At 41.6% G+C, this 19100-nt stretch overlaps 1 protein-coding gene across 10 annotated transcripts in view; it reads left to right on the plus strand.

Moving 5' to 3' along the window:
- The window catches only part of PTPRT (protein tyrosine phosphatase receptor type T), a 1379429-nt gene that overhangs the window by 1260041 nt on the left and 100288 nt on the right, over positions 1–19100 (plus strand). For all 10 annotated transcript variants that reach the window (XM_043980423.1, XM_043980419.1, XM_043980422.1 and 7 more), the window contains one exon: positions 2306–2493. In XM_043980423.1, coding sequence (XP_043836358.1) covers positions 2306–2493 — 188 coding nt within the window. The remainder of the gene's footprint in view (positions 1–2305; positions 2494–19100) is intronic.

Genomic DNA, 19100 nt, shown 5'->3' on the forward strand with positions numbered 1-19100 from the left:
CTTCCCCCAAACTTAGAAGCCCATCAGCACATAAGATTCTTCTTTTTTTAATCATAAAAGCATTTTATTATTTTCCAGTTACATGTAAAGATAGTTTTCAACATTTGTTTTCATAAGATTGCTAGTTCCAAATTTTTCTCCCACCCTCCTTTCCCTCCTCCTCCCCCAAGACGTAAAGCAATCTGATAGAGGTTATATATGTATAATCACATTAAACATATTTCTGTAATAGTCATATTGTGAAAGAAGAAGCAGAACACAAAGGGGAAAATCTCAAAAAAGAGAAAAAAAATAGCCAAAAAGTAGAAACAGTATGGTTCAATCTGCATTCAGAATCCACAGTTCTTTTTTCTGGATGTGGAGAACATCTTCCATCATGAGTTCTTTGAAGTTGTTTTGAATCATTGCACTTCTGAGAAGAGCCAAGTCTATCACAGTTGACCAACATAAGATTCTTCTAATGGAGGAACAAACGAAAGGGCCCCTGGGCTCTAAAAAGCAAGTGGAGTTAAAAGCAGAAGGCTCAACAGAAGCAAAGATTAGGGTTGGTCCATTTCTCCATAAGACTGTGTGCAATATTCCTAGGGGAGTGTATATAGATAGACAGACTTTCACACTTTGTCATTGATTGATGGGATCCAAAAGGGAACCATCAGATGTGAGACAGTTTTCATCTGTTTCATAACAAAAATGCAACTCATTTATGTTTTATCATTGTCATTTGGAAAAATGCACCATTCGGTTCTATATAACAAAAATTTATTAAGCAACAACTATAATTAACTTTTCTAGTTTCTGGGCATACAAAGAAGGATACAGTATATATCCTACTTTCTACAAGTTTACAATATAATAGGGGTGGGGAGAGGGAACATACATATACATGCAGCATAGCATTGTAGATAGAGTTATGAACTGAGTTATGAGCCAAGAAGACCTGGATTCAGATCCTGCCTCAAAAACTCAGTAGGCATGACAGAAATATGTTTAATGTAATTGTGTGTGTGTGTGTATATATATATAAAACATATCAGATTGCTTGCTGTCTTGGGGAGGGGGGAGGCAAGGGAGGGAGGGAGAAAATAATAACTAGAAAATAATAAAATACTTTTGTGATAAAAAACATGAGCAGACATTTTACAGAATTCTGAATGAAGACTGATTCCCAGTTATAGTGGCATATACTGATAATATATAACATGAACTATTTTTTTAAAAAAAACTCAGTAGGCATGAGACCATGAATTATTAAGCTACTTTCCCTTTCAGAACATAATTTTCCTCATCTGTAAAATGGGAATAATATCTGTATTGTCTACCTCTTAGGGTGATTTTAAGGATAAAACCAGATAATAAATATAAAGTTATTTACTAGCTTTATAATTATTTTATTATTACATGAATAACTACGATACAAGATAGAATGAGATAAGTGCAAAGATGCAGGCAAGTGATTTGACATAGATGGGGTTAGGAGGAATGGCATCTGAATTGAGCCTTAAAGGAAGAAAAAAAATGTCAGTAAATGAAGATGAGATGGGAGGATCATCCTAGGCACATGATGACATAAGCAAACTTCCAGAGAAAGAATATGGTAGGACTAGAACAGGATACTGTTGACTGGCAAGAACAGGAATTGTATGAAATGTTTGAAAGGTAGGTTAAAACCAGGTCATGGGGAAGAGGAGGAGATGGAGAAGGGGTCTTACAAACCACTCTCAGGAACTTGTCCTTTATTCAGAAGGCAATTAGGAGTGACTGAAGGCTTTTGAGTAGAAGGATGATGTGATCAGAGTGGTTAATTAGGAAGAATACTTAGGCAGCTAGCTATCAGAAGGGTGTTTTGGACTGGGGTTGGCCTATAAGTAGCAAGAACCATTTGAAGGTTATTAATGTAATCTAGGTGAGAAGAGAAGGTGGCCCTTTTCTAGGGCAGTTGCATTTGGGGAGAGAAGATGGGCGTGATGGATAATATTGCTCCATATTCATATGCACTCTGCAAATAGAAAGGACTGAGGGTCTTTACGTTCTGAAGTCACCGCTGGCATTCTTGCCACTGCTTAGCAGCCAGCCTGTTTCTGCTGCCCCAGCCTCTTATGACAGATGACCCTAGAATACTCCATTGGTGTGTCATCCCCCTAGGCTACCTCAGGAAAATGTACCGCTACTCTGTTGATTTCCAAGGTCAGCTTCTGCCAAGCTGCCCAAGCAATGGGAAAAGAAAAGAAAAAAAAAAAAGCCAAGGACATGGGGAAGAAACAGCTAGTGGGTGACAGTTTCTTTCGCCTTCCTCTCTCTGAAACAGGCAGCAGCCGTGGGGACTTGGCCCAGCCCACACTGACCATCCAGACCCATCCGTACAGGAGCTGTGAGCCAGTAGAAATGTCCTACCCTCGGGACCAGTTCCAACCTGCAATCCGAGTGGCAGACCTATTGCAGCACATCACACAGATGAAACGGGGTCAAGGATATGGCTTCAAGGAGGAGTATGAGGTGAGAAACTGGGGTAGGAAATGGGAGGGATAAAGGGGAGGAAAATTTCAAAATGTCAATCAGACTGAGCAGGCCAATTGATCTGCTACCATCCATTCTAAGGAAGAGTTTACTTTAGAGGTATTGCGCCTCACTGACAGTGTGTGTACAACATTCTGGGTGTTGCCCCAGATGTAGACAGTGAAGACTTCTTAAAGTAAACACCACTAATTTCGAATTTGAATTTAATGCCATCTAGCCTGAACTAAGTTGACCTTGACACTCTTTGTTTGCCTTTAAATCTTTTAATAATGCCCTTTTAAAAAAAATATCTCCCTTTTCAGTGATTCCACCCACCCAAAAGAACTGTGTAATTTAAGATTCTAAATGTGGATTCTAATGTGTTCCCCCAGTTTGGGGGAAACTGACTAAAAATCACTGATAAAATGAGTTTAGGTTTTTAAGGGTTTATTGGAAAATAGAAAGAAAAAGATTGAGAACAGAATTCTAACAGCCTGGCATTCCTATCTTTCCTCAAATCTCCTGTGAAGTCCTCTGCCGCCACCACCATCAAGTCCAGAAGCCAAAAAAGGCCAGCGCTCTCTGCGCAGGCTCCCTTTCCTCCTTCCTGTCTCCTCCCAGACCATAGGAGGCTCCTCCAGTTGATTGGCTGGTAGACTTGATAGACAGCACCCATGAGCAAACATCATTTCCTGATGCCAAGGAAAAGCCACAATGCCTCTGAGGCATTTTCCTCATGGTGGAGCTCTCCACAGCAAGTCTCCAGTAGGTGGCGTCATTCCAATCATTACAGTCCCCCCTGTTGTTCCTCAAGAAACAAAATGTTTCCTTGATGGAACAGTAAAAAGAATATAATAACTATTGCTAACTAATAATATGTGAACAATAATATAGAAAAGGAAGAGAGGAAAGTTTTGTCCAGAGGGGCGATTTTTTTTTTGTCCTCATGAACCGACGCTTTGACATTAGTCTTGCAAAGGGAGGGCCTCTGCAGAGGGTACATGTTACAGATGATGTATATTATAACAGAAAGGAGATAGTAAAAACTAACAAAGCAAAACAGTTCATATAAAGTCTCTGAGTTCTCTTGTCTTCTTGAAGTGGTAAGATGTCATCAGGAGGAAACTGGATTCTGGTCTGGAAAACTGGATTCTGGACTCTGATCTGGAAAGCTGGATTCTCTTCTTTAACTGTTTGAATTGCTGTATTTTTACTAAACCTTAGCATAGCATTGTCAATGATCAAATTAATAAATTCCATTACATACAGAACCCTCCTTGTAACAAAGAAGTATACTTAAGCAAAACTCTCCACCAGATTGGCCATGTCTGACAATGTCTTCTTCATTGTGCACCTGTAGGCTACCACCTCTCTGAAAAGAAGTAGGAGACATGCTTCACCATCAGTCCTCTGTCATGATTAGGCATGGCATTGTTAAAATGTTTTTCAGTGTTGTTTACTTTATATTGTTACTTCACCCTGTTTATTAAATAAGTGCTTACTGGAGACAACAGTGGAAAGTACATGGAATTTGGAGTCAGGGGCTCTGGGGTCATAGCCTGCCTTTATCACTACCAACAGTGTGGCCTTGGGTAAGTCATGTTATTTCTCTGCATCCTCCTCTGTTAAATGAGGGGGTTGGCATAGAGGACCTTGAAGGTCCCTTCAAGCTCTATGTCTATGGACCTATGAAGCTAAGTAGAATGGCACAGCTATAGATGAAGACACTCTGCGTCTGGGAGCCAGGAGCCAGCTCAGTCCTTGTCCGAATTCTGCATGCTAACTGTGTGACTCTAAACAAGTCACATCCTCACTCTGGGCCTTATCTTTATATATTGAAGAAAAAAAAATGAGATTAGACTTAAAGATTTTCTGAGAGCTAACATCCTCATGCTAAGCAACAGAAGGCTAGATTGAACCTGGTACAAAGCCTGAATATTGCTTTTTAAATTTTAAATTTGTATTTTTATTTTCTGTTTTTCCATTGCCTCCATTTCTTAATATATACCTATCCTCTTCCCTGTCCAGCAAGCCATTCCTTGTAACAGAAAAAGAGGGGGGGAGGGGGGAGAGAAAAAAAATTCAGTAAAACTAACCAACATATGAAATGAATTTGACAGCATATGCAATGTTACACATTTAGAATCTCCCACTTCTTCAAAGGAGGGAGAAAAGGAGTTACCTTCTGAATATTGCTTTTAAAAATCCATAAAACCATTAGCTGTGTGACCCTGGGCAAGTCACCTGGCCCTCATTGCCCCACAAAAACAAAACAAAACAAAACAAAACAAAAATCCATAAAACCAACATTGTCTTGGCATTTCCCCCAATTTCCTAAAAATTGAAGGCAAAAAAACCCCAAAATATTCTAGTTAATTGAGACTCTAATCTAATAAGATCTGACTGGGAGAAATTTGGTCTGCCTTCTAGGGACATTCAAATGTCACCAACCATCCTTGATTCATATGTAAATCTCACACATACATTATGCATTCAGACACATGCATGAATGTGCCTTGAGTAGAATTGTTGCAGAGTTCACTTTGTAGAAGGACTCCAGTAAACATTTTTTTTAACATTATGGTATCTTCAGTAAATATATGCAGACCATTTCCCCCCTTTCCTTAAAGAAATGGGGAGGCCATGAGTGTAGAAAATGTTGCAAATAACATCAGAAGCCATATCTGTGGTGCTTGGCTGTTGCTTAATTGTTTTCTTCATCCCAAGGGAAAGCTAGCTTGTAAGGGGGGTGCTGAAGAGAGGACTAAACCCAATACCTACCAGGATATTTTTTAAATGGCACAAATAAAGTTTTAAAAATAAAATAAATGCCCCCTTCAAAGGGAAAGAGAGGAGCATCTGCAAACCATAGGCTGACCAGTATTACTTCCAATACTGGCAAAATTCTAGGACATGATATTAAAGCGATAGTTAGTGAACATCTAGGAAGGATATGGTAATCGCTAGGTGCCCACATGATTTCAGCAAGATCTGGTCATGTCAAGCCTAACCTCATTTCTATTTTTGACACAGATTTGCCAGACTGGTAGAGCAGGGCAGTGCTTTATCTGTCATTTACCCTAGATTTTAGCAAAGCATTTGTCAAAATCTGTCCTCCTCTTCAGTATAAACTGAGAGACAACATGATAGTCAATAGTACAATTAGGTGGATTCCAAGTTGTTGGGGCTGGACCCAAATAACAGTCATTGATTATTTGAAGGTCGGTATGGAAGTTCTCCAGCAGAGCCCTCTTCCTCAGGGCTGGGTTGGGCTTTGTGCTGCTGGAAATATTTACCAGTGACTTAGATAAGATGGCAGAGGTCTTCTTATCAGATTTGCCGATAGCTCAAAGCTAGGAAGAATAAGCCCATTAAGGTGACTAGGTCCAGATCCACCAAGGTCTTTATTGGCTGGAAGGTTATCCTAAATCTAATAAGATGAAATTTAAAAGGGATAAATGTCAAGTGTTACACTTAGGTTCAAAAAATCACTGTATAAATACAAGGTAAAAAGACCAGTGTCTGGACAGTTCATTTGAAAAAGGATCTTGAGGGTTTTTTTCTTTAAATATTTTATTTTCCCCCAATTACATATAAAAACAATTGGGGGGGGGGAGGCCATGAAGGTTAAGTTATTTACCCAGGGTCAGACAGCTAGTAAGTGTAAGTGTACTGAGGCCAGATTTGAAAAAGTTTTTAACATTCATTTTTTTTTTTTAAATTTGTGTCTCCATATTCTCTCCCTCCTTTTCTTTCCTTCTTCTTTACTGATTCAAACAATTTGATATAGATGATACATGGGCAGTCGTGTAAAACATATTTCCACATTAGTATTTTGTGAAAGGAAAACACAGAACAAAAGGGAAAAAAACAAGAAAAATAAAGAAACTTAAGAAAAAGTAGACTTCAAATCTGTATTCAGTCCAGTTTCTTTCTCTGGAGATAGATAACATCTTTCATTATAAGTCCTTCAGAATTGTCTTGGATCATTGTATTGCTGCAAAGAGTTAAGTCATTCACAGTTAGATCTTCAAGTTTCCAAGAAATACAAGCTCAATGTGTCAGAAGCATGGTCTACAAGTCAAAACAGTTCATGGAATTTCAGTCCACAAGACCAGGGATGTGATAGTCACATTGTGTTCTGCCCTGGTCAAACCACATTTGAGGTCCTGTATGTATTAATGGGTGCCACAGTCTACAAAGTAGAAAATCATCCAAAGGATGACAAACAGGATGGTGAAGGGGCAGCAGATCATGTCATTAAGGATGTTTAGCCTGGAGCAAGCAAACAAGCAAGGATTTATTAAGTGCTTGCTCTGTGCCAGGACTGTTCTGTGTGTCAAGCATTGGGGATATAAATACAAGCAAAAAGAAAGACAGTCTTTGCTCTCAGGAAGCTTAAAGTCTAATGGAGCAAGATAACACATGAAAAGGGACTGAAAAGTATGGGAGAAGAGCTGGGTGGGAAGAAGGTAGCCTATAATGGCCATAGTAGCAAAGTTTTTAAGTTAGTTGCATAGCAATGAAGGGAATGAAACATGGCTGGCTTGAGCCTGTTCCCAAAATGGAGGGCTCAGGAAGGAACCCATCAATAAGAGAAGGGGGCCAGTATGGTAGAAGGATTTCCAAGGTGAGAAGGCAGTGGAGACACTGCAGTGAAGTCCAAGAGTCAGAATCACAGTTAGGAAAAGACTTAGGTAGAGCATTGTAACTGTCTTCAAATCTTCATAGGGTTTTCATTTAGAAGAAGGTTTAGACTCACTAATCTAGAACCCATAAGACACAACTAGCAGTAATGTGTAGAAATAAAACAGGCACATTTAGAGATGATTTAAGTGGAGGGAAAAAGTCCTAAAAATGAAAGTTATCCAAAACTGAAGTAGGTTATTTGGGAAGGTAGTGAGTTTCCTCTTCACTATAAATGCTCAAGCAAAGACTGCATGAGCACTTGATCCTTTTATATATGGACCAGATTCTCATCAACCAAAAGGAAATTTTTTGTTGAAGTCATGCTAGACTTCCTTTAAGGTATTTTCCAAATCTAAAGTCAATTAAATTCAACTCGACCAACATTTATTATGCCCATACTATACCTAAGGCATTGTACTGGGTCAGCAGTGGGGTTGACAGAGGGATACAACAAAAAAAATTAAACCATCCCTGCTTACAAGGAGCTTACATTGTGCTATTGAGTTACAACCTGTATACAAATAAATATAGTATAAGAGTCATCAATCTAGGGTTGGAAGGGCTGTTAGAGTTTACCTAATCCAAATTGCTCATTTAGGGGCAGCTAGGTGGTACAGTGGATAGAGCATGGGCCCTGGATTCAGGAGGACCTGAGTTCAAATCCGGCCTCAGACACTTAACACTTACTAGATGTGTGACCCTGGGCAACTCATTTTATCCCAATTGCCTCACAAAAAAAAAAAAAGTGCTCATTTTATGAAGTGTAGTGATTTGTCAATATAGGTAATAAGAAGTTGGGATGGGATTTGAATCCAGGTCCTCAGATTACAAAGGGCAGTTAGGTAGTACAGTTGGGGGAGCTCTAGACCTAGAGTCAGGAAGACCGGAGTTCAATTCCAGGCTCAGGCACTTCCTAGCTCTGTGGTTCTGGTCTAGTCATTTAACCCTGTTTATCTCAGTTCCCCCATCTGTAAAATAAGCTGGTGAACAAAATGGTGAACCACTCCAGTAACTGCCAAGAAAACATCAAATGGGGTCATGAAGAATGGGACATGACTGAAACAATTGAACAACAACAACCTCAGATTACAAATCCAATTCCCTTTCAAACAGACCTCGATGACTCATTAAGTTCAGGAAAATTAAGGCAGGAAAGATCTCTAACAATAATAATTGAGGAAATTAGGGATCTACCTCGAACTGGATGTCCCATAAATATCTCAAATTCAACATGTCCAAAACAAAACTCTTTCCCTGAAAAACCCACAGTTCTTCAAACTTCCCTTTTACTGCCAAAAACACCATCATGTTCTCAGTCACCCAGTCTACAACTTAGAGTAATCTTTGGCTCCTCCTTTCATCACACATATCCAATATCTTCATCTTGTCATTTCCACCTCAACAACATCTCTCATTCTATCCCCTTTCTTCATCACATCCACAACTCCAGGTCATCATCTCCACATACCTAAGCAATAACCTTTGACTGTCTCCCCTACCTATAGTCTCCCCCCAATCCAATCCATCTTCCACTCATTTACCAGTGTACTTTTTTAAATGTAGGTTTGTCCATATCATCTAATTTCCCTCTTCCCCCCGCTCCCTGGTTCAGTAAGCTCCAGTCATTCTCCATAATTTCCAGGATCAAAAATAAGGTACACTGGCACTTGAAGTTCTTTATCATCAGCTCTCTCCATGCTTTGCTGTCCTTCTTACAACTTTACTGTGTCCTACACATTCTGCAGTTCAGCTATATTGGCTCACTGACATTCCATCTTCTGATCTTTGTTTTCACTAGCTACCCCCTATGCTTGAAATGACTCGCTCCCATCTTTGCCTCATACTTCCCTGTCCTTGCTTCAAGCTCAGCTCAAACTCAAATTTCTACAGAAAGGCCCTTCCTGGTCCCACACCACCATCCTTCACCAACTGCTAATGACTTCCCCCTTTCAGAATCAGCTAGGTGGCACAGTGATAGAGTGCCAGGCCTGGGGTCAGGAAGACTCTTCTTCCTGAGTTCAAATCCAACCTAAAAGAAATTTAGCTATTTGATCCTGGCAAGTCACTTAATCCTCTTTGCCTTGGTTTCCGTCCTCTGTAAAATGATCTGGAGAAGGAAATGAGAAACAACTGCAGTAGCTTGCCAAGAAAACCCCAAATGGGATCACAAAGAATCGACATGCCTAAACAACTCTTTATATATCTTATATATCACTCATTGTTTACATACTTCTGCCATTGAATGTAAGCTCTTCATGGAAAGTGATTTATTTGTCTTTCTTTGTATCTCCAGCACTTATCAAAGTACCTGCATCATGTTTATGTGCCAAATAAAAGTTTATCGACTGACTACCTGAAATCCAGTGAAATCACCTTCTGTTCAGGTCCCCCAAATATCTTGCTTTGGCATTAGCCTTTGCCTGACAATCTAGGGCAATAGGGGGCCAGTGAGGTAGCAAACATTTGAGGCTGCTATCAAGGAAAATCTAACATCTTTTCTGAGTCCCCTTCCCTCACCTTTCAGACTGTACACAATCTTGTCAGACCGCTACATGCTATGATCCTTTGAAGTATACAGAATCTTTTGAGGCACGAAACTGTTAAAGTCACAAAATCATAGACTTCGTCACAGCTATAAGGCATCTTCATTTAAGAAAGTAGGAAACCAACACCAGTGAGGTGCCTAAGGACACAAAGCAATTTAGTGGCCTGGCCCAGGACTAGAACCCAGACCTCCTGATTTCCCAGGATAGTGTACCTGCCTGCTCTGCTATTACCAGGTGCTAACAGCATGAGGAAAACATTAGCCCTCTCTAGCCCAAGAAGCAGGATTAGGGGTGACAAGGACTCTCCAAAGTAGAAGGGGTTGAAAAGGAAGGAATAAAAAATGAAGGATGAGAAAGGCAATGAGGAAGGGACTTTGTGATGGAGGGATAAGAGGGAGTGAGAATTGGTAATGAGGCAAACTGGGTTCCAGGCAGTCTGTAATTGTAATGAATGAAACAAGCACTGCAGGGTGGCCATAAGGTAATATGTTATTACAGCTCCATTAAAACTATTTAAAGAAGCCAGGAACAGCTGCGAGAAATATGATGTAACTTAATGAAGGGAAAACATTTGCTCATTTTTCAGCACTGGAAGAGCATGTTCTATGGTTAAGGTTATGAAGGCAGCCATCTCCCTTAATCATCCTTCAGAGCCATATTGCTGCACTTAGGACATGGTGTTGTCTAGAAATGGAAATTATTCAGTACCTGAGCTGAAAAAGGTCGTTGTGATCATATAGCACAACCTCCTCATTTTACAGATGGGTAAAATGAGGACCAGAGTAGGGAATTGGCTAACCCAAAGCCACATGATGAATTAGAAGAGGACCTTGAGAACAGAACTGAGTTCTCCTGGATCTCAGGTCACGTTACCAGTCTGTGCCATGCTTTGTGCTTGTATGGGAACGAACACTTTGGCCACCATGAAGTCATCCTTTGTATGGCCCGTAATCAACCAGTGATGTACCTTTTTGTCTCCCCCTCAATTTGTCTTCCATGTAGGTATGAGAGTCCTAGAATTTCAGGACTAGAAGGGACTTAGTCTTCTTCCTTTGTTTTACAGGTGGCTGAACTAATACTTAGAGAAGAGAAGTGATTTTTCTGAGGGCCACACATAAAATTAGCAGCAGATGTATGGATGAAACTTGGTCCTCTGGGCTCCAAATCTACTGTTCATTTCTCTACATCTGAGATACTTAACCTAGGATTCACAGGACCCCCAAGTTCTCTGGCCTGGAATAAGATAAGGATTTCGAGAAATGTCTTCCTACCGAGTAACAAGATGGTATAAATGAGAGAGTGCTAGACCTGGAGTTGGGAAGACTTGGGTTCAAATCCTGACTCAGATATTTACTATCTGCGTGACCTTGGGCAAGTCACTTAATCTCTCTTGTCTTAAATTCTTTGTCTGCAAAATGAGATTGGGGGGGGGGGCATTAAGGTCACTTTTAGCTATAAATTTGTTAATCACTGTTAATGAAAACAGTAATTTTTTATTAACAGCAAAAAAGACAATTACATGACTTCTCAAGATCAGAAAAGTAAGAGAGTAGAACAGAAAGTGAAGAGAGCCTAAGACAGAACCTTACCATACACGCATTTCTGGAGGGCAGTAGATGGATGGTTATAAAATAAAGGAAAATAGAATTTGTCAGACACCTAGGTGGAAAACTAGCTGGGTTACAGAAGCCAAGCAATGAAGGCATGTCCAGCTACAAGGTGTGTTGAGCAGTGTTAATAGCTACAGAGACAAAAATAAAGCAAAGAGGGTCAGGGCTGTTAAAAGACCACTATATATAGCAAAGAAAAGGTCATTGGTAACATTTGGAGGGAGAAATTTCAGTAGAGTAGTGGGACTGGAAACCTGACTGCAAGAGGTTGACAGGTAACTCCAGACTGAGAAAGGGAAATCAGCAAGAGTGGACAGCTCAGGGGGGAGCTAGGTGGCACAGTGGATAGAGCACTGGCCCTGGAGTCAGGAGTACCCGAGTTCAAATCCGGCCTCAGGTACTTAACAACTTACTAGCTGTGTGACTCTGGGCAAGTCACTTAACCCCAATTGCCTCACTAAAAAAAAAAAACAAACCAAGAGTAGACAGCTCAGCTGGACATGGTAATCCCTGCTGGGAATTCTGAGCCTAGGAGTCCTAAACTGCAGAGAGCTGAGGTGATTGGGTGTCCATACAAAGTGTAGCATTAATATCTTAAGCCCCTGAGAGTGAAAGGCCGCCATGTTGCCTAAGGAAGGATGAACCAGCCTAGGTCAGCAATGGAGAGGGTCAAAACTCCCATGCTCATCAGACTGGGATTGAACCCATGCAGCAGGCCTTGTTCTTCCAGCCTAGGTGAAATAGGGTAACCCAGGTTACCCTGATAAACGAGGAAAGCTCTTCTACAGAAGGTAGGATTTGAGCTGTTGGTTTGGTTTGGTTTTGTTTTGAGGACCCAACAAATATAGTTGTTTTAACAGTAGAGGAAGGAAAGATACATGATGTTACCTTGAGATGGCAGGATTAAGTGTTGCAGATGGTAACTCTGAATCACAGGGATAAGGAAAGCAGAACATGGGAGTGTGGAGTCCATAAGAAGGGAGAAGAAGCAGCTGGGCAGAGATGCTGCTTTTCAGGATCCTATGATGCCTAAATGAAGCACCTGTGTAGGGAGAAACTGATTGCTCCAGACACCAGCAATCTAGGTAGTGGATGCAGTGAAGAGTTCAAACAAAGCATATGGGCCAATAAAGCCTTGTTGATCTTCCCTAGGGCCCCCTGAACTCACCTTGTGAGCACTTAGTGAGTACTTACTATGTGCCAGGAATGTGCTAAGTTTTGACAATACAAAAGAAGGCAAAAAAAAGTTCCTGCCATCAAGGAGATCACATGGAAGAGATAAAATGGAAATAGTAAAGTACACACAAGAAACATACAGAGGAGATGGAAGAAGCAGCCGGGAGGGTCAGGAAAGCTTTTCTACCAGAATATGGGATTTGAGCTGAGTCTTGACAGAAGCTTGGGAAGCTAAGATGTAGAAGTGATGAGGAAGAGTATTCCAGGCATGGGGAACTGCCATACTAAAGCATGGAGATGGGAGATGGAGTTTTGTATTCTAGGCCCTCCCAAATCACTCTGGCTTCCATTCAGTGACCAACTGTAGCCCCTAGCCCAAGCCTCTATGGCTTATTATTGAGGTTTTTTGTTTGTTTGATTTTTTGGCAGGGCAATGGGGGTTAAGTGACTTGCCCAGGGTCACACAGCTAGTAAGTGTTAAGTGTCTGAGGCTGGATTTGAGCTCAGGTACTCCTGAATCCAGGACTGGTTCTTTATCCACTGTGCCACCTATGTGGGGACCAATTTTTAATTGGGGAGTGTAAGCTAAGCGGCTCACCGCAATATTGGGGCAGCCTCCCTCAAAACAGAACAGGATTTATTTTAACAAGAATGAACTTAAAAAAAAAACACAAACAGGATCAGGAGGATTAAAGGAAAGGAAATAAAATGGGGAAAGAGAAATTATACAACCTGAAAAAATACCACCTCCCAGGAATCAGCTGAGAATATGCAGCAGAACTCCTGTCGCCTTCCAGCATCCTGCTAGAATGCCCAACTCTCCTCCCCCAATTCCAGAAAAACCCCACACAGCCCCAGCCAATGGGAAGGCCGCTCTGATAGTCACATGACTGCCCTCACTAGGCTTCCAGTCATTATAATTTTGCCAGGCCCATGCAGGCATCTCAAGTGGTGATGACATGAGGTGCCAGCACCATGGCAACGGCTACAACCAGTGGGTGGAGCACCTGTGGTTTGCAGAGCCCCAGGCCAGTGTGCACCAAGGCATAAAAACCTCAAATAACAATTCTTTACACCTAGCTGCCCCATTATTGAGGTTTTGATGGAGTGTACACAGCAATTGTTTTCTGTTCTGGCCAGAAACTATAAGGGTCCTCCCCTTCCCAGATTGATATTTTTATGATGGTTAATTAGGCCATCTTCTGTTTCAATTCTTCCCTAACCCTTAGTCAGTGAATGGGCATTGCCTCAGACAAACTAAGGCCTAGGAAAGACTTCCATGGTCATATACTGCATCCTGGCCCATCACCAGTCATCTTGAATTTTGCCTTGCCACTGGATTTTTTTTGGCAGGGTAATGGGTGTTAAGTGACTTGCTCAGGGTCACACAGCTAGTAAGTTTCAAGTGCCTGAGGCCAGATTTGAACTCAGGTCCTCCTGAATCCAGGGCCAATGCTTTATCCATTGTGCCACCTAGCTGCTCCCTTTGCCACAGGATTTTGATGACTGCAGGAGAAAGTGAGACTGAAGACTTTACACAGCTCTGCCTCACTTAAAGTCAAGATATTACCCTTGTGATGTCATTGGTCCTCTTTGAGAACAAGGACAACAGCCAATGTAGCTAGATGGTATAGTGTGTACGGGAGAGTAAAGTGTAAAAATATAGGCACGGTGGGGGCAGCTAGGTAGCACAGTGGATCTAAGAGCACTGGCCCTGGATTCAGGAGGACCTCAGTTATGAATAGCTTTAAATGCCAAACAGAGGATTTTATATTTGATCCTAAAAAGTAATAGGGAACCACTGGAGTTTACTGAATATTGGGAGTAACATGGTAAGACCTGGGCTTTATAAAAATCAAGTCAGAGAATGAGTAGAAGATGGTAAAGGAGGAAAGGTGAAAACTAAGGCAGGAGTATCAGTGAGGAGATGGGAGGGGTGATGAGGTCATGAATTAGGGTGGTAACTGCATGAGTAGGGAGAAGGGAGGTATTCTACCTTCACAATTTGAAAGATGTTACAAAGTAAGAATCAGTATTATTTGGCAATGGATTGGATATGAATGATGAGTGAGAAGAGTTCAGGTGACAATGAATGAGGCCTAAGTGACTGGGAGGATGTCAATGAGAAAGTTGTAAAGAGGGAAGAGAAATTGGGGAAAAAAATGAGTTGTTTTATACATTTTTAAAATGCCTAGGGGACATCCAGTTCATGTAGTTCAGAATGTCCAAAATGCAGTTAATGATGCAGGACTGTAGTTCAGGAAACAGGCTAAGGTTGGCTATATAGAGCTGGGAATCATCTGCATAAAAGTGCAAATTAAATTCATAGGAATTGATTAGATCATCAGTCAAGATACTATAGAGGAAAAAGAGAAGAGGACCCAGAACAAAGTCTTGGGTTCACCATTGGTAACTAAGAAGGATATGGACAAAAGAAAAGCAAAGGAATCTGAGAAATCAGACAGATAGGAGAAAGTAGTGTCCCCAAAACCAGAGAGCATATCCACCAGTTCCAAAGCCTTACCTAAAATGGAAGAGGAGAAGGAGGAGGAGGCACATGAAGAAGATGCCCTGATCACAGTGGCTGAGACCTTCTAATGCTTCTGGCTGCCTAAAGTCTGGGATCATGGATAGGATTATAGGTTTTGAGCTGGAAGGGTCCTTGTTGTTCATCTAGTCCAACCCTGCCATTTTACAGAGGATGGCACTGAGACCCAGAGAGGTTGAGTGAGTCTCCCAAGGTAGCAGAGCCAAGATTTGAAGTGCCTCTGACTTCTGATCCAGGGCTCTTCCCTGTGTACCTTACTGAAATCCCAGCAGTGGTCCCAGGGACTGGACTAACTCTCAGGTAATATCCCAAGATGGCAGGAGATGACACCCTGAGAAGATAGAGACCCTGCATGTAGAGCAGGTGCTCAGCTCTTGGCTGGGTGTTTCCCCAGCAGCTTTAGCCCTTTGGCACCTAATGGGGCTGAATTCCTTGTGCACACAGGCCATCTAGCTCTCTGAGGCCCTGATTTCTTAAGATTCTAGCTCCAACAAACAAAATCTCTGTTTCTAAATGAGGTTCTTTTCTCATGAAATGTAGAACCTTCCTCCCCCCACCCTGCAAAAAATAAACAAACAAAAAAACAGTTTGTTGATGACTGAGCAACCTTCTCAGTTAGGTTTGTGGTATAATAGAAAATCCGTGGGTCAGGAAACATGGGTTCTAATCCTGGCACTGCCCCTAACGGGGTTGTGATCTTTGCCCAGTGACTTCCCCTCCCTGGGTCTCTGAGCCACAGCTCCCCTGTGAAATGAGGGAATTAGATTTAGTAATCTCTGTGGTGACTTCCCTAACATTTTCAAATTCTACTTGTGATGCAGTGTCCAAAATATCAAGCTCATATTCTCTAGGAAGGGACCCCCCCCAAAAAAAAACCAAACAAAAATAAAGTTCTCCATAAAAGTAAAACTTCAAGAAAAGAAAGTAGAATCTTTCAATCTTCCCCTTTTTTTCAATAGTAAGACTCCCATGAGACTCCAGATCACTATGCCTAGCAAGGGCAAGGGCACCGAAAGGAAAAAAAAAAGATTCACAACGTAGGAAGATTCTCCTGTGCTCATCTAAGCCTTCCTCCTGCCACCGATCACCCGGCAAACTCCCTGAATGATGTCTATCGCCCCTAGAGCAAGTAGTTTGTGAGGCATTCCTTCCCCTGCGTGCTAGTCTGGTGCTAACCTCCTGTAAGAGACTTGGAGAAGGACTGGTACTGGGGAGAGGCCCCAGGAAGCCTCAGAAGCCCCATCAGTATTCAGTTTGCCTTACAGTCGGGTTCAAAAGCTTCATTTAGTGATTGCCTTACTTTTGACCCAGCTGCCCAGGCAGGCACCAGAGTATATGAGAATAGAATAGACTCCTCCACAGATACTCCCTCTTTCTCCAGAGGCCTGGTGGTACCTTTCCATTTGGCCTTTCTGAAACGGACCGTGCCTAGATGCAGACATGTGCACACAGACCCATGCCCAGACACACACATAAGTCAATCTTATTTCATACACAAATGTATTTGTCCCTTTGAGAATTATTTTCTACTTTCCTTCACTTGGCAAAGCTCATCAGTCATGTCCTCTTTAGTGGCACAATACCAAATGATGTTCGCTCTCCCCATGAGTCTCCAGTCTGAGGCATCCGCTGCCAACTCCTACAAGTGCTTTTTTTAACCCTGACCTTTTGGGCTCCCTGCAGCATGGGATGGAGAAGGCCTTGCCCACTTGCCTTCTGATGCCCATCAGTTATTAGTTTAATATTTCAAAGGCTGTTAGAGCTTGCAGGAGCCCTGAAGCTCATCTAACACAGAGGAGGGAGGTGACACTCAGGAAATTGGAAGTGCTTCACCAGGGTCACACAGTAAGGTAGTAACAGAGGAACATTGATCAGAGGTAAGGGGAGGAGCAGAAAAGGTGAGAAAGGGGAAGGAAAATATTCTCTCATTTGATCCCTACAACAACCCTGGGAGGTGGATACTGTTATTATCTTCATTTTGCAAAAGAGAAAACTGAGGCAAACAGAGGTCAACTGACTCGCCCAGACTCATACAGCTCATAAGTATCTAAGGCCAGATTTGAAATCAGTCTTCCTGACTCCAGGCCCAGAATTCTATCCTGGACCACCTAGGTGCCTCAAGGAACTCAAAGATGGTCTAATAAGGTGGTATAGAATCCAAATAGAAATGTATCCCTGTAGACCACATGCTGGCTTAGAAAACCACAAATTACATTATCTGTGTTGTACTATATTTTTATTTATTTTATTATTAAACATCTCCCAGTGACATTTTTATCTGGTTTCCACTGCACTCAGAAGTTTTGTAGGGATGCAGGCAGTGAGTTTGATTCCATACCCTAGACCAACTTCTTCATTTTACAGATGAGGAAACTGAGGCCCAGAGACGTGAAGTGACTTGTCTAAGACCAAATTAGAAGCTGGATTTGAACCCGAGTCCTTGGACTTCAGAGCACAAAGATAGTCTCCTGGGCCTTGTGAGCTCTATAGAGCTCCATCCGCACTCCTTCCTCTCTCTACCATGGATAGACTGAAAGTGTGATCAGAAGGATTGTGCTAAAATGGGAAATGTCCTGGATTGAGAGTAGGAAAACTGAAATTCTAATCTGTAATTAGTTGTCTGATGTTAGGAAATCCCACCCCTTTTCTGGGCAGGTTTCCCTATCTCAAAATAAAAAGGCTGCCCTACATAATTCTGAAGTACTCTTCAGCCCTGAATTCAGGACTGAGTACTGTCTTGCAGAAAAATTTGTCACTAAATTTTCAGTGAGGTCATTTGGGTCTCAGAAATCAACAATCCTTACAAATTGGAGCTTGATTTATTGTTTTGTTGATTTTCTAGACTTGTTCAGTCATTTCAATTATGTTCAGCATTTTGTGACTCCAACTGGAGTTTTCTCAGCAAAGATGCTGGAGTGGTTTGTCATTTCCTTTTCCAGCTCACTTTACAGATAAGGAAACTGAGGCAAACAGGATTAAGTGACTTGTTAGACTCGGGTTTTCCTGACTCAAGGCATGGCCCTCTCCACGCATCACTTAGCTGCCCTGTCTAGACTTAAGAAAGTATTAATAATGCATATTAAACTTAAAAAGTATATTGAATACAAAAAATCCAGGTTGTTAAACATTCACCAGTACACTTCTGTATTGCTCTATAAACATTGCTTGAGTTCAGCAGGAGTGCAGCAGAAGGCTGAGAATGAACTCATCTCCAGACAGGAAGTCTGGTGATTGTAGGCAGGGCAGTAGCATCATCATCACCACCACAATCACCATCATCATCACATATAATAACAGTGACAATAATAACTGGTATCTATATAGCATTTTGAGATTTGCAAAGTGCTTTACTTTGGTGTAGTCAGGTGGCACAATAGTTAGAGCCCAGGGCCTGGAATCAGGAAGACCCAAATTCAAATGCAGCCTCAGATATTTACAAGCTGTGTGACCCTGGGCAAGTCACTTAACCCTGTTTGCCTCAGTTTCTTAAATCTATAAAATGAGCTGGAGAAGGAAATAACAAACCACTTCAGTATCTTTGCCAAGAAAACTCCAAATGGGGTCACAAAATGTCAGAAATGACTGAAACAGCTGAACAACATCATCTTATATCTATTATTTCATTTGAGCTTCACAACATCCCTGCCTAAATTCTATAGCGAATTAAATGTTCTTCTACAAGCCTAAGTGCTGGTTCAGAGATAGGAACCCAGTTCTCTCACCTGCCCATAACAGTAGTCCTGGGGAGGCAGCCCCACCCCTAGTTTATTTCTGCGGTTGCTTAGCAGATTCCACCCTCAGGCCTGCAGCTGTTTGTATAATTGCCTTTTCTCACCAAATGTCTTAGGCCCAGGGCTATTTATTCATGAAAAGTTTCCTTTCATATGTAATGTCAATAAGCCTGTCCCTTCTACTCAAAAAACTAGGACAGACTTGGGAGCTTAAGGGACATCATTCTTTCATTCATCCATCCATCCATCCATCCATCCATCCATCCATCCATCCATCCATCCATCCATCCATCCATCCATCCATCTA

This window comes from Dromiciops gliroides, chromosome 2 (genome assembly GCF_019393635.1).
Source record: "Dromiciops gliroides isolate mDroGli1 chromosome 2, mDroGli1.pri, whole genome shotgun sequence".
NCBI classification, from domain to species: domain Eukaryota; kingdom Metazoa; phylum Chordata; class Mammalia; order Microbiotheria; family Microbiotheriidae; genus Dromiciops; species Dromiciops gliroides.